This window comes from Rana temporaria, chromosome 2 (genome assembly GCF_905171775.1).
Source record: "Rana temporaria chromosome 2, aRanTem1.1, whole genome shotgun sequence".
NCBI lineage: Eukaryota > Metazoa > Chordata > Amphibia > Anura > Ranidae > Rana > Rana temporaria.
The window spans coordinates 72,029,004-72,045,166 of NC_053490.1; the positions used below are offsets into that span (position 1 = coordinate 72,029,004).

General features: G+C 41.9%; 1 protein-coding gene across 4 annotated transcripts in view; it reads left to right on the forward strand.

Annotated features, from left to right (window-relative positions):
- Nucleotides 1-13,153, forward strand: part of PROSER1 (proline and serine rich 1) — an 81,076-nt gene extending 67,923 nt beyond the window's left edge. For all 4 annotated transcript variants that reach the window (XM_040340364.1, XM_040340365.1, XM_040340362.1 and 1 more), the window contains 4 exons: nucleotides 6,469-6,501; nucleotides 8,593-10,234; nucleotides 11,415-11,529; nucleotides 12,744-13,153. In XM_040340364.1, the coding sequence (XP_040196298.1) occupies nucleotides 6,469-6,501; nucleotides 8,593-10,234; nucleotides 11,415-11,529; nucleotides 12,744-12,860 (1,907 nt within the window). In that variant the 3' untranslated portion in view covers nucleotides 12,861-13,153. The remainder of the gene's footprint in view (nucleotides 1-6,468; nucleotides 6,502-8,592; nucleotides 10,235-11,414; nucleotides 11,530-12,743) is intronic.
- The last annotated feature ends 3,010 nt before the right edge of the window (nucleotides 13,154-16,163 follow it).

Sequence of the window (16,163 nt, forward strand, 5' to 3'; positions counted from 1 at the left end):
GTGCAACCTGGCGCCCTTTTTTCCCCACAAATAGAGCTTTCTTCTGGTAGTATTTAATAACCTCTGCGTTTTTTTTTTTGTTTTTTTTTCCGCTATAAACAAAAATATTTTTTGCTATAATAAATATCCCCAAAAAAGATATAAAACCATTTTTTTTCCTCAGTTTAGGCCAAAACGTATTCTTCCTATTTTTTGTAAAAAAAAAATCGCAATAAGCGTTTATCCATTTGGTTTGCGCAAAATTTATAGCGCTTACAAAATAGGGGATAGTTTTATGGCATTTTTTATTTTTTTTTATTTTTTTTAACTACTAATGGCGGGGATCAGCGTTTTGTAGTCACAAAAAAATAAAAATTTATGGCGGACACATCGGACAATTTTGACACATTTTTGGGACCATTGTCATTTTCACAGCGAAATTACTGTGAAAATTACAATTGCAGTTTAGGAGTTAACCACTAGGGGGCTAAGTGTGACCTCATATGTGTTTCTAACTGTAGGGGCTGGACGTGTGACGTCAGTGATCGTCTTTCCCTATATCAGGGAATGGACGATCAATGACATTGCCACAATGAAGAACGGGGAAGGTGTGTTTACACACACCTCTCCCCGTTCTTCAGCTCCTGTGACCGATCGCGGGACACCGGCGGCAATCGGGTTCGCGGGTGCAGTCGCGGAGCTTCGGACCGGGTCGCAAACGCACGGCTGGCCATGCCATTCTGCTGAGGTATATCGGCGTGAAGGGGTCCTTAACTGGTTAAAGGGGCACACTGTGTATGCACAAACACTGCCTAGACACGGTTAACCTTTTGATCACCCTAGATCAGGGATCCTCAAACTACGGCCCTCCAGCTGTTGCGGAACTACACATCCCATGAGGCATTGTAACACACTGACATTCACAGACATGACTAGGCATGATGGGAATTGTAGTTCCTGAACAACTGGAGGGCCGTAGTTTGAAGACCCCTGCCCTAGATGTTTAACCCCTTCCCATCCAGTGCTATTAGTACAGAGTTTGTGTCACTGGTTCCCAAAAAGTGTCAATTGGTGTCTATATGGTTATTGCTATTTTATTTTATTTTTTATTTTTTTTCCATGTAGCAAAATACTTAATGGCCAAAATTTACGAAGAAATTAGATTTTATTTTCATAATTTTGTCTTTTTTTTTGTTTAACGCAAAAAGAAAACACATTGGTGATCAAATACCACCAAAAGAAGTTGCTTTTTATTTGGATACACTGTTGCATGCCTGCGCAATTGTTAAAGTAATGCAGTACTGTATCGCAAAAAGTGGCCCGTTCATGAAGGGGGGGGGGGGGACCTTCCGGAGGTCACGTGGTTAATTGCCATTTTAACGTGTGTGTGTGTGTGTCTGTACCAAGTCCAAACATTCCCGGGGTATGTACATTTTTGATAAAGGCTATTTGGGTGATTTTTGTTGCTAATATGATTTTAAAAGGAGCCCAACAACTACAGTCAGGTCCATAAATATTGGGACATCGACACAATTCTAATCTAATGCCGCGTACACACGACTGTTTTTCGGGTTGTAAAAGATGACATTTTTAATGGTCTAGAAAAAACAGTTTTTTTCAACCCGATCGTTAAAACGGCCTTGCCTACACACGATCGTGAAAAAAAAATGCTCTAGCAAAGCGCAGTGACGTACAACACGTACGACGGCACTATAAAGGGGAAGTTCCATTGGGATGACACCACCCTTTGGGCTGATTTCGTGTTAGTAAAAGACGATTCGCGCTTTTCAGTCTGTTAATGCGTGATGAATGTGCTTACTCCATTACGAACGCTGGTTTTACCAGAACGAGCGCTCCCGTCTCATAACTTCTGAGCATGCACGTTTTTTTCACGTAGTTAAAGCCCACACACGACCATTTTTTACGACGTTAAAAACGTTGTGAAAAATTAGAGCATGTTCTAAATTTTTAATGCCCATTTTTTTACATCGTGAAAAATGGTCTGGAGCCCACACACGATTGTTTTTAATGACACTAAAGTCATTTGTTTTACAACCCGTGTGTACGCGGCATAAGATTTTTAACTGCAGACTTTTAGCTTTAATTTGATTGTATTTGCATCCAAATCAAGAGAACGGTGTAGGAATTACAACAGTTTGTATCTGTGCCTTCAACTTGTTAAGGGACCAAAAGTAATGCGACAGATTAATAATCAGAAATCAAACTTTCACTTTTTATTACTCGGTTGCAAATCCTTTGCAGTCCATTACAGCCTGAAGTGTGGAACGCACAGACATAATGGGACGCTGGGTTTCATCTCTGGTGATGCTCTGCCAGGCCTCTACTGCAACTGTCTTCAGTTCCTGCTTGTTCTTGGGGCATTTTCCCTTCAGTTTTATCTATAGCAAGTGAAATGCATGCTCAATCGTATTCAGGTCAGGTGATTGACTTGGCCATTGCATAACATTCCACTTCTTTCCCTTAAACTCTTTGGTTGTTTTCGCAGTATGCTTCGGGTCATTGTCCATCTGCACTGTGAAGTGCCGTCCAATGAGTTCTGAAGCATTTGGCTGAATATGAACAGATAATAATATTGCCGGAAACACTTCAGAATTCATCCTGCTGCTTTTGTCCGCAGTCACATCAATAAATACAAGAGAACCAGTTCCATTGGCAGCCATACATGCCCACGGCATGACACTACCACCACCATGCTTCACTGATGAGGTGGTATGCTTTGGATCACGAGCAGTTTCTTTCCTTCTCCATACTCTTGTCATCACTCTGGTACAAGTTGATATTGGTCTCATCTGTCCATAGGATGTTCCAGAACTGTGAAGGCTTTTTTAGATGTTATTTGGCAAACTCTAATCTGGCCTTCCTGTTTTTGAGGCTCACCAATGGTTTGCATCTTGTGGTGAACCCTCTGAATTCACTCTGAAGTCTTCTCTTGATTTTTGACTTTGACACACATACACCTACCTCCTGTAGAGTGTTCTTCATCTGGCCAACTGTTGTGAAGGGTGTTTTCTTCACCAGGGAAAGAATTCTTCGGTCATCCACCACAGTGGTTTTCCGTGGTCTTCCAGGTCTTGCTGAGCTCACCAGTGCAGTTTTGTTTTTAAGGATGTTTCAAACAGTTGATTTGGCCACACTGAATGTTTTTGCTATCTCTCCGATGGGTTTGTTTTTGTTTTACAGCCTAATGATGGCTTGCTTCACTGATGGTGACAGCTCTTTGGATCTCATATTGAGAGTTGACAGCAACACATTCCAAATGCAAATAGCACACTTGAAATGAACTCTGGATCTTTTATCTGCTCCTGGTAAATGGGATAATGAGGGGATAACACACACCTGGCCATGGAACAACTGAGCAGCCAATTGTCCCATTACTTTTGGTCCCTTAAAAAGTGGGAGTCACATATACAAACTGTTGTAATTCCTACACCGTTCTCCTGATTTGGATGTAAATACCCTCAAATTAAAGCTCAAAGTCTGCAGTTAAAGTACATCTTGTTTGTTTCATTTCAAATCCATTTTGGTGGTGTATAGAGCCAAAAAGATAAGAATTGTGACAATGTCCCAATATTTATGGACCTGACTATGTGTTTTAATAAATGGCTTCATATTTTCACAATCCTTAAATGATTTTTATATATTTACAGTATCTCGCAAGTGAGTACACCCCTCCACATTTTTGTTAATATTTTCTTATCTTTTCATGTGACAACACTGAGGAAATTACACTTTGCTACAATGTAAAGTAGTGAGTGTACAGCTTGTATAACAGTGTAAATTTGCTGTCCCCTCAAAATAACTCAACACACGGCCATTAATGTCTAAACTGCTGGCAACAAAAGTGAGTACACCCCTGAGTAAAATGTACAAATTGGGCCCGAAGTGTCTATATTGTGTAGTCGCCATTTTTCAGCGCTGCCTTAACCTTCTTAGGCATGGAGTTCACCAGAGCTTCACAAGTTGCCACTGGAGTTCTCATCCACTCCTCCATGACGACATTAAGGAGCTGGTGGATGTTGGAGACCTTGCGCTCCTCAACCTCCCGTTTTGAGGATGCTCAATAATGTTCAGGTCTGGAGACATGCTTTGCCAGTTCATCACCTTTTACCCTCAGCTTCTTTAGCAAGGCAGTGGTCATCTTGGAGGTGTGTTTGGTGTCATTATGTCTGAATACTGCCCTGCGGCCCAGTCTCTAAATGGAGGGGATCATGCTCTGCTTCAGTATGTCACAGTACATGTTGGCATTCGTGGTTCCCTCAATGAACTGTAGCTCCCCAGTGCCAGCAGCACTCATACAGCCCCAGACCATGACACTCCCACCAACATGCTCGATTGTAGGCAAGATGCATTTGCCTTTGTACTCAGCTGGTTGCTGCCACACACGCTTGACACAATCTGAACCAAATAAGTTTATCTTGGTCTCATCAGTCTGCTTGTCTTTAGCAAACTGTTTTGTGGGCTTTTTTGTGCATCATCTTTAGAAGAGGCTTCCTTCTGGGACGAAAGCCATGCAGACCAATTTGATGCAGTATGCAGCATATGGTCTGAGCAGTGACAGGCTGACCACCCACTGCCCCTACAACCTCTGCAGCAATGCTGGTAGCACTCCTATGTCTATTTCTCAAAGACAACCTCTGGATAGGACGTCGACCACGTGCACTCAACTTCTTTGGTCGACCATGGTGAGGCCTGTTCTGAGTGAAACCTGTCCTGTTAAACCTTTGTATGGTCTTGGGCACCGTGCTGCAGCTCAGTTTCAGGGTCTTTGCAATCTTCTTATAACCTAGGCCATCTTTATGTAGAGCAACAATTTATTTATTTTTTAAGATCCTCCGTTCTTTGCCATGAGGTGCCATGTTGAACTTACAGTAACCAGTATGAGAGTGTTGAGAACACCAAATGTAACACTCCTGCTCCCCATTCCCATCTGAGACCTTGTAACACTAACGAGTCACATAAACCGTGGAGGGAAAATGGCTGGCTGGGCCCAATTTGGACATTTTCACTTAGGGGTGTGCTCACTTCTGTTGCCTGCGGTTCAGACATTAATGGCTGTGTTATTTTGAGGGTACAACAAATTTACTGTTGTATGCAAGCTGTACACTCACTACTTTTTACATTGTAGCAAAGTGTAATTTCTTCATTCTAGTCACATGAAAAGATAAAATATTTACAAAAATGTGAGGGGCGTACTCTTTTGTGAGATACTGTGTGTACGCACGCGCACACACACACACACACACACACACACACACACACACACACACACACACTCTCTCTCACTAAAACCTTGGTTTAAGAGCGTTTTGCAAGAAGAGCAGCATTTGTTCCTAAATTTTGACTTGCTATACAAGCGATTGTTTTGATATACAAGTAGCGTCACAACCGAGTATAAAAGAGAAGAGGGCGCCTCTAAGTGTGGCAATATGGTTACATTTAATGAAGGTACAACATTTGGCAACTTGCATTCTCCCAACTCATCATCCTCCACACAGCCATCAACGCTATCCCTTCCACGCTGTGCTCCACAAGCTCTTCAATCCTTGCTTTCTGATTGCTCTGCTGCAGGGTAGTCTTCCCGGTCACGATTGCAGATTGACAGCGGTGAGAGCCGGCGGTGTGCAGGACGATTTATGTGGACAGCTTTATCCTGGATGCCTGTTTTAAAGTGGTTGTAAACCCATTGCAACCACTTTAACCTACAGGTAAGCCTAGATTAAGGCTCATCGGTAGGTGCAAGAAATGTCTCCCAAGCCTAAATGGTTTGGGAGATATTTGCATAAAATACCGGCACCGATTGTCTACGGTGCAGTTTCCAACGGCGATCGTGCCGTGACAGGCGGCTCCCGTGGGCATGCCAGTCACCGCGCCGAAGCCGTGATACACGGAAGTCACTCCGGGAGAGATGGCAATGACTGAGAAGGGGAACGAGGACCGCTGCGGGGGCTTCGATCTCGGGTAAGTAATTCATAATGAGCTAGTATGCCTTCGTCTTGCAGGGGGATATATATATATATTAATATATATATATATATATATATATATATATATATATATATATATATATATTAATATATATATATATATATATATATATAATATAAAAATTTAAGGGTTTACTTCCTCTTTAATTATCAACCATGCCAGTGTATTGCTACATGTAAAGGTGCCTCTCTTCTATACTCTGTAGCTCCTACTGTAAATGAACATTTTTATGGTTACATAATCGCACTGCTATGATCTTCTTTTGGACTATAAACTAAAAGACCTATGAATAAATTGTGGAACGAGTTTCCATTATTTCTTATGGTGAAATTTGCTTTGATACACAAGTGCTTTGGATTACAAGCATGTTTCCGGAACAAATTATTATGCTCACAGTCCATGGTTTTACTGTATGTATTTTTATACAAAATGTATTATGTTAACTCTTATAGCATTTCATGTCTTCTTTCTATGCCCTTCTAGGTTCTGAAGAAGCAAGAGCTACACCCACTCAAGGTTAGGAATTGGGAGTGTATACCGTACATTTTTATCATTCTCTAGTTAGAATATAATCCTATCCTCTCTCTCACCTAATTTGAAGATGCTTTTCAAATGACCATGTTTCACAATGTTTAATGTTTTTGGGCAAACCTGAAAACCATTTTGGTTAAACCTTAAACTTTTCAGCATGGGTTTAGGCCCCTTTCACACTTGTGCAACTTGTTCTGCTACTTGGGACTGCAGAGTCGCATGACAAGTCCTACCCCATGATTTCGAGTGAGTACGTGTTCAGAAATATCTGTGCATCTTCCAAGTGGTCCCTGCACTACTTTGGTCTGACTTTGATGCGACTTGTCCACAGACCTCAAGATTACACAGGCATTGGTTCATATTGCATCAAAGTTGTAAGACTTTCAGGTCGTACAAGTGTAAAAAGGGGCCTTAATGGAAATTGAACTCTGGGGCACTTGAACTGTATTTGACAGGAGCACTAGTTCCTTTACTTTCCATATTCCCTCAGATGTTGGAGATGGGCTTTGCATTTCTGCTCGATCTGTAAAAGAAGTATATGTGTGTGTGTATGTGTGTATATATATATGTATATGTGTGTATATATATATATATGTATGTATGTATGTGTGTATATATATATATGTATATGTGTGTATATATATATATATGTATGTATGTATGTATGTATGTATGTGTGTATGTATATATATATATATATATATATATATATATATATATATATATATATATATATATATATATATATATATATATATATATATAATTTACCTAGGTGGATGCAGCATTGATCCCTTGCTGGATCTGTCCCTCTCTAGCTCGGCAGTGACTCTGCACTGCTGATCATCCAGTTCTTCCCCCTCCGCTCTGAGCGGAGAGCGGTGACAGTCGGTCATTGGCTCTCTGCTCTCCCCTCCAGCACTCACTGGCACGCAGAGCTGTAGCTTTGGCTATACTAATAAGTTTATGAAATGTTTGAGTTATGCTACATTTCAAAACCCCTGCAGTAGTGAAGCTCCTCTGCCACCTCCTCTAGTCACACAAGGTCATTGAAACCACACTACATAATGAAAATCATCATTGCAAGCTTTAATTATTTATTTATTTTTACCTGACTGCTGCTTTCATCTAGTCTTGAATTCTCTAGCTTTAATCTGGTTTCACAAACACTTGGCATGCAGTTAACTTGACTTGAGATACCGCCTTCCGTGTCTTTCAGTTCCTCTGAAGTGATTGTCCGAGATGGGAAAACACAGGCTCATGCATGAGTGGTCATCCTTTACTGGTGTTGAGACACCCAATGGAAAAGGGGGGCTGGTTTTCACAGCAGCACAGGTTTGCCACATTTTGCATGTTGCTTGACACATAATGTGTCACCAGCAGCATAGCTCCATTGCTGCAGGCAAAGGAATTAACCTAATACTTCATATCGTTGTGTAGGACTGGGGAAAAAATCTATTTGAATCGCGTTGCAAGGTCGAATCAATTCAATTCAGATTTTCAGCGAATCGAATTTTGGTTTTTAGTTTTTTTTTGTTTTTTTTTTTCTCATGAGGACCGACGCTGACACCGTGCCGGTCCTGAGGAGCTGCGGGCCGGAGTTTTTAGGTGAGGCCGCGGCTTCGGCCTAGTCCACAAGGCCGAACACCGTGGACTAAGCCAAAGTCGCGGCCTCGCCTAAAAACTGTGGTTTCCATCACAAAAAAAAATCTTGCTTCAAATCGTAAATCAAGGGGGTGTTTGGTGATGGTGACCCTAAAAACTATGTAAAAGCAAGTTTTGTTACGACACATCGTATAGCTTTCTGACTCCAAGATTGTTGTAAATATCTTCTGAGCTGTGTGTTTTGTATATTTGATTTATTTAATTTTCTGTTGCTTTTTCCCCATAACTGTAGCTTGTCAGTCAACCAAGTAGAGTTTTTAGAGTATTGTTTAAATATATTGGATTGTAAGCTCCTTGAGGGCAGGGACTGATGTGAATGTAATATATATGTAAAGCATTGCGTAAATTGACAGTGCTATGTAAGTATCTGTAATAAATGTGTACTTTTTATTTTTATTTTTTATAATGCAGCTTCAGCAACCCCGCATCTTTCACCACATGGAACCAACACATCGGCTCCTCCAACACCATCTGCTACACCTGGTGCAACTCCAGCTTCTCCTGCTAAAGCCCTAAACCATCCCTCCACTCCTACAACACCTACCTTTTCGGGAATGAGCATGGCTGCTCCTCCGTCAGCATTTCCAGGGCAAGCCACATCCTCCATGGCATCTCCTAAACCATCTACACCAAGTCCAACTGTGATAAAAAGTGCACAGATGTCCTCCGGCACTCCCACCTCGGTTATCAGTGCACCATCCACACCAAGTCCTGCAGTATTTCCTTGTCTTCCACCTACTGCTGTTACAACACAGCAGCGCTCCTCCTCTCCATATGCTACCCTTGGGGCCAGTGATCATTTGCCACCTTTGTCACTTCAGGGCCTTCCATTTTCTGCCACTACCTCTACAGCCTCTGTAAGCACCGCCAACATGATGCCATCATTATTTGCTGGCCTCCCATTGTCATTAAATCCTGCTTTCCAGGGCATGGCTAGCCCAACACTAACTGATATTGCTGGAGCTGCTGGACAGATGAATATAGGCAATCCATTGCTATCAGTCCTAAAAGGATTTTTAGCCAGTGACCCGGGATTACTGAATTCCCCTTCCATGTCTGCTGCAGGACTTTTGCCATTGTCAAGCCAAAATGGTGATTCTGTTTCCGCTTTAAATAAATCATTCACTCCCCCTTGTTCTACGCCAACACCTCAAAGAACAGCTACTCCAGCTATGTCTGCATTTTCAGGGTCGTCTTCTCCTTTATTAACTAATCCCAATACTTCATCTGCTACCATGCCAGGACAACCTCTTTTGCACAGCCAGTCTCCACTTAGCAGCAATCCACAGGGACAGAATCCACCCTCTTCCATGTCGGAACACAGCCTTTCATCTTCCCCTAATGCATCCAATGTGACACCTTTGTCTAAAGCGGAACAAGCTAGTCCATCACCTTCTGCATTTAAAGGACCATCACGTTCGGCCACTCCATCCCACAACTCCCTAGGATTACCAGGCATGCTAGGTCATGTGTTTCCACCTGGCCCTGGGAACCTGGCCAACTGCATAAACCCAGCTTTGTCAGGGCTTTCCTCTATTAACGGTAACCTGGGTGGCCCAACCCTGGCTTCTATGGGATTTGGTTCCTCCCCAGGAATGCCACCTGTATTTCCACCATTCACTTCATTATCCAATGGTTTACCATTTTCAGGTAGTCCAGCTCTTACTCCTACTGTACCCATGTTAACATCAACAGCCACAGTTGCTTCTGCAACTCCACCCCTCACTTCTTCTGTTTTTCCTGGCCTTTCTGTGTCTGCAGCTGCTGCTTCATCTTTTCCGCTCAACCTATCCAATGCTCTCCCATCGCTCTTCTCTGTACCTCAAGCACCCCTTGTGTCATCAAACCCATCTTTTCCTGGTTTCCCAGTTTGTAGCACACCACCAGTCAATCCTGCTCTCCCTTCCTTTCATGGACTTCAGGCTCAATCAACTTTAGCAGGAGGCCCACCAGTGCCTCAAACAATGACTGGCCCATCTCCAGCTTCTGTTCTACCTGGATTTGCTTCAGCTTTCAGCTCAAACTTCAACTCTGCTCTCGTGGCACAAGCAGGGTAAGTAGCTATGTAGACTGTTCCCGCTGTTGGCACATAGCTTATATACCTAAGCTGTGATGCATCGAAATGCAGATAGACTGAGACGTCAAGAGAGCTTCAATGAGGTGCAAAAAACTGCAGGCATGCTGCAATTTTCTGCAACTCTCCGCTCCATTGTGGTGTAAATAGTTTTCTTTGCATTTTTGTGGAGACCTGTGTGTTTCAAATGCAGGAAAAATGCACATAGTGTAAATGAGCCCTTTTAGGTTTCTGGTACATAGCATGGCAAAGTTATCTACAGGTCAAATATAGGCAATATTATTAATGCAACAGTTTTTTTTGTTTTGTTTTTTTTTCCTAGTTGTCCTCCAGGACTGCCTATAAGTGTTCATTTATTTTTGTTTGTAAAACCGGAGTTGGACTTGCCGGTAACTGTTTCCAGGAAAGCCTATGAGCTATTTTTAGCGGCACTTTACCATCAATTTCATGGCGCTTTTACCCCCGTAAGCGGACAAAAAGGGGTTAAAACCACCCGCAAAGCGTCTCTGCAACCAGCGCTTTGCTGGCGGTATAGCGGCGGTGCCTATTCATTTCAATGGGCAGGAGCGGTATACACCCCGCTCCAAAGATACTGCTAGCAGGATTTATTTTTTATTTTTCAACCGTCCTGCTAGCGTACCGCTCCCTTGTGCTTTCACATTGGAGAGACGGCAGTGACTCTTTTAGGGCGCTTTACAGGCGCTATAGCACCTGCAAAGCGCCCTGGTGCGAAAGGGGTTTCGTGTGTTTTTTTTTTTTTTTTTTATATATATATTTTCTTTAACTGATATTTTTACAGTATGAAGAGCTAATATTCCTCTGATTAGCCCTTTGAATGATATTGGTAAAGGCCATTTAATGAAGCATGAACTGTTTAAAAGTTGTGAATTTTATCACATTAGTGATCATCGCTTATAAGAAAGCCATTCAGAATGCTATCATAATGACCTAAATCATTCCATTACTGGCAGTGATACGTCAATGTTTTTTCATATTTGTATACCCAGGTTGGGTTCAGAATTATCTTACATGATTGTCTAATGTGTAGCATGTACTGGTAAGCAGGTATCATGGGTGCTATTAATACATTGATTGGCATGTCTTCATCATGCAGGAGTTATACTTTATGTAACCCATGTTTTTATTTGTATTTTTATAGGCCATCAGCATTTCCTCTCCTTTCTCTCGCTGGTCTTCCTGGATTTCCCCAAAATCCCTCTCAATCCCTGCAAGGATTGCAGCAGACTGCAGCAGCTCAGACAGCATTGTTGCAGGTAGCCTACTGCTTAGTTTTCGCATTTACTATAAAAGGATAAGTTCACCTTTTTGTTATAAAAGAAAAGTAAAAAATGATGTACACCTTGTGATGCAATTGCCTATATATGCTTCAGTTTAATTCTCCCTGCTAATTTAATGCTGTGTGTGTGATTAGGGGGGGGTGGAGATCTCATTGTTGCTTTAATGTCTTGGACTGTATAAAAAGCTGAGAAGAAAACCATTAAAGTGTGTTGTTCCAGCAGTAAGCTTGGCATGTGTGGCTTATTGGGGCGACTCCAGGAATATTCCCCCTTGTGGAATATTGGGTGATTATCTTTATGTGAAGAAGGGAAGACTTTGACGGGGATATCATTCTAATACCGTCACACACCTCTTTTTGCAAATCAAAAAAAATGTGCATTCATAATTTTTTGTTAATTGCAGCCTTGAATCGCTTGCTGACCTGCCGCAGTATATGTATGTCAGCAGGTCGGCTCTCCCATGCAAAGTGACGTACCCGACTACGGCATATGGCTCTGAAGGAGCGGCGCGGGTACGCTGTTCCTTCAGAGCACATTCGCCTGTGATGTCACCGATTTGCTTCTAAAGTAAACCTCTCCTAAACGGTGCATGTTTAGGAGATTTACTGTATTCATAGGTAAGCCTTATATAAACAACTAAGGGAGTTTAGTCCCACTTTAATAGTTGTGTTACAGCATTTCAAGATCTGTTTCATTTAATGCTAAATGCAATTTAACGCAGCATTGAATGTAAGCAGTGTAATTACCTGGATTTGGTATCGGACTCCTGCATTCCTTGCAGAGCTCATACTAGAGGAGGTAGAATCGGCAAATGCAACCAGTCACGTGCTAGTGCCTATGTACTAACAAGGGGCCTACTATTGGGAAGAGAAAGCAGTGTAATGGAGAGACAATCACAACAGTTTGCTGCTTCACTTTTGTGTTCAGCAACATGGGTGGGGAGGAGAACTGTAGATTTTACAGAACTGAATTGCAGAGAAATCAGGTCTGTTCTGTGTGTTAGCGCTGTGTAAATCTCAGAACTGGAATGAAGGAAATACACATTTTTTTTTGTCAGGTAAAATGGCACACTGGTATGCTGTTTACCTGGCGTTGTGCTTTAAGACCTTCAGGTTGTCACCTGCTATATTATGAGATAACTAATTGGTTCCCATAGTGTGTGTTTTTAACCAATTTCTCTTTCTCTCTAGGCACATTCGGCTTCTCTAGAAGGATTTGCAGCACAGGCGGATGCTTTTGGTTTCCCTACTGGACCTGGAACTCCCTTTCCTCTTCAGCCGGGTCTGCCTCAGCGAGGCTGGCAGTAACTTAAAAGCATTCAACACAAAACAAGTTCTTCCATTCACTAACACTGAGAAGCATAGCATAGGCCGTCAGTATTTTGAAACCCCTGTTTGCTTGTAGATTTCCATTTCTTCCTTCATGACAGACACATGCCTGAACATTGTGTGTTGGAACACTAGATATTTATTAGCAAATCCTGACCAAAAACCTCACAACCTTTTTAATACTGATCTTTTACAAATGAGGATAAATCTATTTTAATAGTTTTTTTTTTTTTTTTTTTCATTTTATTGAATGGGTAGTGATTTTTATATACAGTAGTGGTGCTTTTAACCACTAGCCGACCAGCCACCGTCATTATACGGCGGCAGGTCGGCTCTCCTGGGCGAGAGCCCGTAGCTATACGTCCTATCGTATAGCCGCCACTAGGGGGCGCGTGCGCGCGCGCTCCCCGCTCGCCCCCGACTCCCGTGCGTGTGCCCGGCGGGCGCGATCGCCGCCGGGCACACGCGATCGCTCGGTACAGAGCGGGGAACGGGAGCTGTGTGTGTAAACACACAGCTCTCGTTCCTGTCAGCAGGGGAAATGCTGATTTTCTGTTCATACAATGTATGAACAGAAAATCAGTGTTTCCCCTAGTGAGGCCACCCCCCCCCCCACAGTAAGAACACACCCAGGCATACTTAACCCCTTCCCCGCCCCCTAGTGTTAACCCCTTCACTGCCAGTGGCATTTTTATAGTAATCTAATGCATTTTTATAGCACTGATCGCTATAAAAATGCCAATGGTCCCAAAAATGTGTCAAAAATGTCCGAAGTGTCCGCCATAATGTCGCAATACCGAAAAAAAAATCGCTGATCGCCGCCATTACTAGTAAAAAAAATATTAATAAAAATGCCATAAAAATACCCCCTATTTTGTAAACGCTATAACTTTTGCGCAAACCAATCAATAAACGCTTATTGCGATTTTTTTTACGAAAAATATGTAGAAGAATACGTATCGGCCTAAACTGAGGAAAAAAAAAGTTTTTTTATATATTTTTGGGGGATATTTATTACAGCAAAAAGTAAAAAATATTAATTTTTTTTTAAATTGTCGCTCTATTTTTGTTTATAGCGCAAAAAATAAAAACCGCAGAGGTGATCAAATACCACCAAAAGAAAGCTCTATTTGTGGGAAAAAAAGGACGCCAATTTTGTTTGGGAGCCACGTCGCACGACCGCGCAATTGTCAGTTAAAGCGGCGCAGTCCCGAATCGCAAAAAGTCCTCTGGTCTTTGGGCAGCAATATGTTCCGGGGGTTAAGTAGTTAAAGTGTTATTTGTTGTGGGATATGGAAAGGCAGCCATTATGAGATGGCCCTATCTATTTCCTAGGAGGTATCCCTGCAAATGTCCCCAGTAAATTGCAATCTCCAATAAAATTTCCCCACCAGTCGTCTGCCCCCACTGAGTGTAGTATATTCAGACACCCAGTTCTTCACCATCTACATTAGAAGTTTACTTTTTAACATGATGAGTGTTACATTTTATATGAACTGTACAGAAATCGCACATTTTGTCTCTCTCGTTGGATATTTTAACAAATATTACTAGATGTGATCTTTTTAACTATAAGTGGAATTTCAGTCATTACCTAACTAATGCTAAACTTACTCCTACCATATTCTAAAGCTATTCTGGCTAACCATGTAAAGAAATAAAGCTATATTTACATCGCTGACAGCTGAGCCTGTGAACAGACCAGAGCAGCTTCAGTATAGGTATAATTGCCTATACTGAAGCCACGCCAGTCCAGTCCCAGGCTGAGCGGTCAGTGGCGGCCTCTGTGCAGGAGAGGCGGCCAACAGATGCCTCATAGTAAGTCTATGGGTGATGTCATCAGCTTGTTGTTGGCTTTCTCTCCTGCACAGAAACTGGCGCTGTGGACTGGACCAGAGCAGCTTCAGTTTAACCACTTAAGGACCGCCTCTTGCACATATACGTCGGCAGAATGGCACGGCTGGGCACATGTACGTACAGGTGTGTCCCGTACTAGTACTCAGCCGTGGGCGTGCACCCGTGTCGCGCTCCCGCGACCCGGTCCGAAGCTCTGTAACCAGCGGACCCGATCGCCGATGGAGACCCGCAATCGGTCCCCGGAGCTGAAGAACGGGGAGAGCCGTGTGTAAACACGGCTTCTCCGTGCTTCACTGTGGCTGCTGCATCGATCGTGTCATCCCTTTTATAGGGGGACACAGTCGATGACGCCACACCCCCCTACAGTTGTAAACACACTTCAGGGAACACATAACCCCATCAGCGCCCCCTTTGGTTAACTCCCAAACTGCAACTGTAATTTTCACAATAAACAATGCATTTTAAATGCATTTTTTGCTGTGAAAATGACAATGGTCCCAAAAATGTGTCAAATTTGTCCGAAGTGTCCGCCATAATGTCGCAGTCGCAATTGATGATCGCTGACATTAGTAGTAAAAAAAAAAAAATTATAAAAATGCAATAAAACTATCCCCTATTTTGTAAACGCTATAAATTTTGCGCAAACCAACGGATAAACCCTTTTTGCAAATTTTTTTTTTTTTTTACCAAAAATAGGTAGAAAAATACGTATCGGCCTAAACTGAGTAAAAAAATTATTTTTTTATACATTTTAGGGGCATATTTATTATAGCAAAAAAGTAAAAAATATTTTTTTCCAAATTGTTGCTCTATTTTTGTTTATAGAGCAAAAAATAAAAACCGCAGAGGTGATCAAGTACCACCAAAAGAAAGCTCTAATTGTGGGAAAAAAAGGACGCCAATTTTGTTTGGGAGCCACCTCGCACGACCGCGCAATTGTCGGTTAAAGCTACGCAGTGCCGAATCGCAAAAAGGGGCAAGGTCCTTTAGCTGCATTTTGGTCCGGGTCTTAAGTGGTTAAGTATAGCTATCTTTTCTTTACAGAGTTCTATAGAATAGCTTTAGAATGGGGGTGGAAGAAGGTTTAGGTGGCATAGTTTTACATTAATTTATCATGTCAAAAAATGAATGCATACTTAATATTGAACTTTTAAAAGTGTAAAAGAAAAAAATCTAACTTTTAATAGCTATTAAGATTGGGTGAATAGTTTATTATACAGGCTATTAAAACAATATTCAGCATGCAAAAAAACATATCTAGTGAAATCAATTGAAATAAACTTTGATCATGTGGTCATATTGCGCACAATAAAGATAAATTCAGGGTGATTTTGGTGGTATAACTAGTAGCAGTCCTTCAGAACATATCTTTTATTAAAAAATACAGTGAAATGAAATCTGATTGGTTGGTAGAAGCGATTTAAA